This window comes from Sphaeroforma arctica (assembly GCF_001186125.1).
Source record: "Sphaeroforma arctica JP610 unplaced genomic scaffold supercont1.5753, whole genome shotgun sequence".
Taxonomy (NCBI): Eukaryota; class Ichthyosporea; order Ichthyophonida; genus Sphaeroforma; species Sphaeroforma arctica.
The window spans coordinates 1-1,858 of record NW_014034805.1 but is presented as its reverse complement, the minus strand read 5'-3'; the positions used below and the strand labels follow the sequence as shown (position 1 = coordinate 1,858).

Below are 1,858 nucleotides of genomic sequence, written 5' to 3'. Positions count from 1 at the left end.
CACACACACACACACACACACACTATATATATATATATATATATTATATATATACATACATACTATAATAACATACTATATATATATATATATATATATATATATATATATAATATATATACATACCTGGGCCTTTCTCTGAGCCGCCTTCTTCTCTTCCTTAGCTGCCCTCTCCAGCTCTTCACGCTCTCTCTCTTTGCGCAGTTCCTGTGGATCGACTAGTTTGACCACTGCCCTCTCATTGGGTTTGTCTTCGATTCGGATGCCCAACTCAGGCAGCACATCGTCACGGTAGCGATCGCACACCTTCAAGACCTCCGTATCTACACGTGTGCAGTGAGATAGACTTAGAGGTTAAGAGACGAACACACTGCGAGACGTGCGATTCACCGCACCTGAGGCACTGGTGCCAAAGGACAGACTATATAGCCAGCTAAGCACTTGTGAACAAGTATGATAGCCTCTACGAACAAGCACGGCAGAGGAGCCTATTGCCCTTTAGCAGGGCCATACCAACTCAAGCGCAAGCACAGTGCATGAGTGTATGAATACAAGCACAGTGCATGAGTGTATGAATACAAGCACAGTGCATGAGTGTATGAATACAAGCACAGTGTATGCGTGTATGAATACAAGCACAGTGCATGAGTGTATGAATACAGGCACAGTGTATGAGTGTATGAATACAAGCACAGTGCATGAGTGTATGAATAAAGCACAGTGTATGAGTGTATGAATTCAAGCACAGTGCATGAGTACAAGCACACACTCAATCATCTGGTCCGTTTACTGTGTGTAAGGTACACATACCCTTAGGCTCACGATTGAGGCCCAGGTTTCTGATCTCGTCGCGGAAATCGGATAGTCCTTTCGCAATCGGCAGAATGGCGTCCTCGACCTGAGAGAATAGGACCAGCGATACACACCCAAATGGTTACTATCACACCTTTCAGCAATACAGGCACTATCACACCTTTAGTATGACAGTTACTATCACACTGGCATCACGACTGCAAATCCCGAAAGGGTGTTGGAAGGAGGCTTGGGTACTATGTACTGCATAAATAGCTAGCTATGTAGCTGCGTCAATGGGTCTGAAGTGACAAGCTTATCGGTGCAGGACGCACACTACTCGGCGCATTCATAGACTCATAATTGAGGGCGAGTTCGTCTGTCTCTTTTGTAGGAAAGCAACTGATTGGGCACCCACGCTATACATTCATATGTAACCCTATACTTTCACAGGTAACCCTATACTTTCACAGGCAACCCTATACTGTCATAGGTAACCCTCCTATAACTTGTGCGAGGGGGTGTACTGCACACAGACCATTCGGAACAATGCGCTGTGGGCAATGACAGTACGCAATCAATCACGATAACTACAGCATATGAGAACATAACTACAACCTATGAGAACATAACTACAACATATGAGAACATAACTACAACATATGAGAACAAAACTACAGCACAACCCGCAATGGCCGACTACGAGCAGACGTTAGAAGTAGAAACACAATACAATACAACACCACACAAGTACAGGTGAGATATTAGCAGGAGTCTATAGTGCCAAGGCACCACGACAAGCCTAGCCATGAAGGATGGGAGTGTGTGACACAACAAGAACCCACTCCACTCCATAGACCGTTGCTAGGAGACACATACATTGGCACCTCCAGAACCGGTGGGGAAACCTATCACAGGTCCTTCATTAGGGATGACGCCAAACACTTTGAGGATTTTGGTAATGAATCTGGGCGTACGGAGACCAAACGGGAAAAAAGTATATACAATATTAAATTTAATTATAATTATATTTATACTTATATACACATACATACATACATACATA

At 43.8% G+C, this 1,858-nt stretch overlaps 1 protein-coding gene across 1 annotated transcript; it reads right to left on the bottom strand.

The window, feature by feature from the left end:
* Positions 1 to 126: 126 nt before the first annotated feature.
* Positions 127 to 323, bottom strand: SARC_15198 (hypothetical protein; the record flags this gene model as incomplete). Its single annotated transcript, XM_014290677.1, has 1 exon — positions 127 to 323. A coding segment is annotated over one exon (197 nt), but the record flags the coding sequence as incomplete, so codon positions are not given.
* Between the last annotated feature and the right edge of the window lie 1,535 nt (positions 324 to 1,858).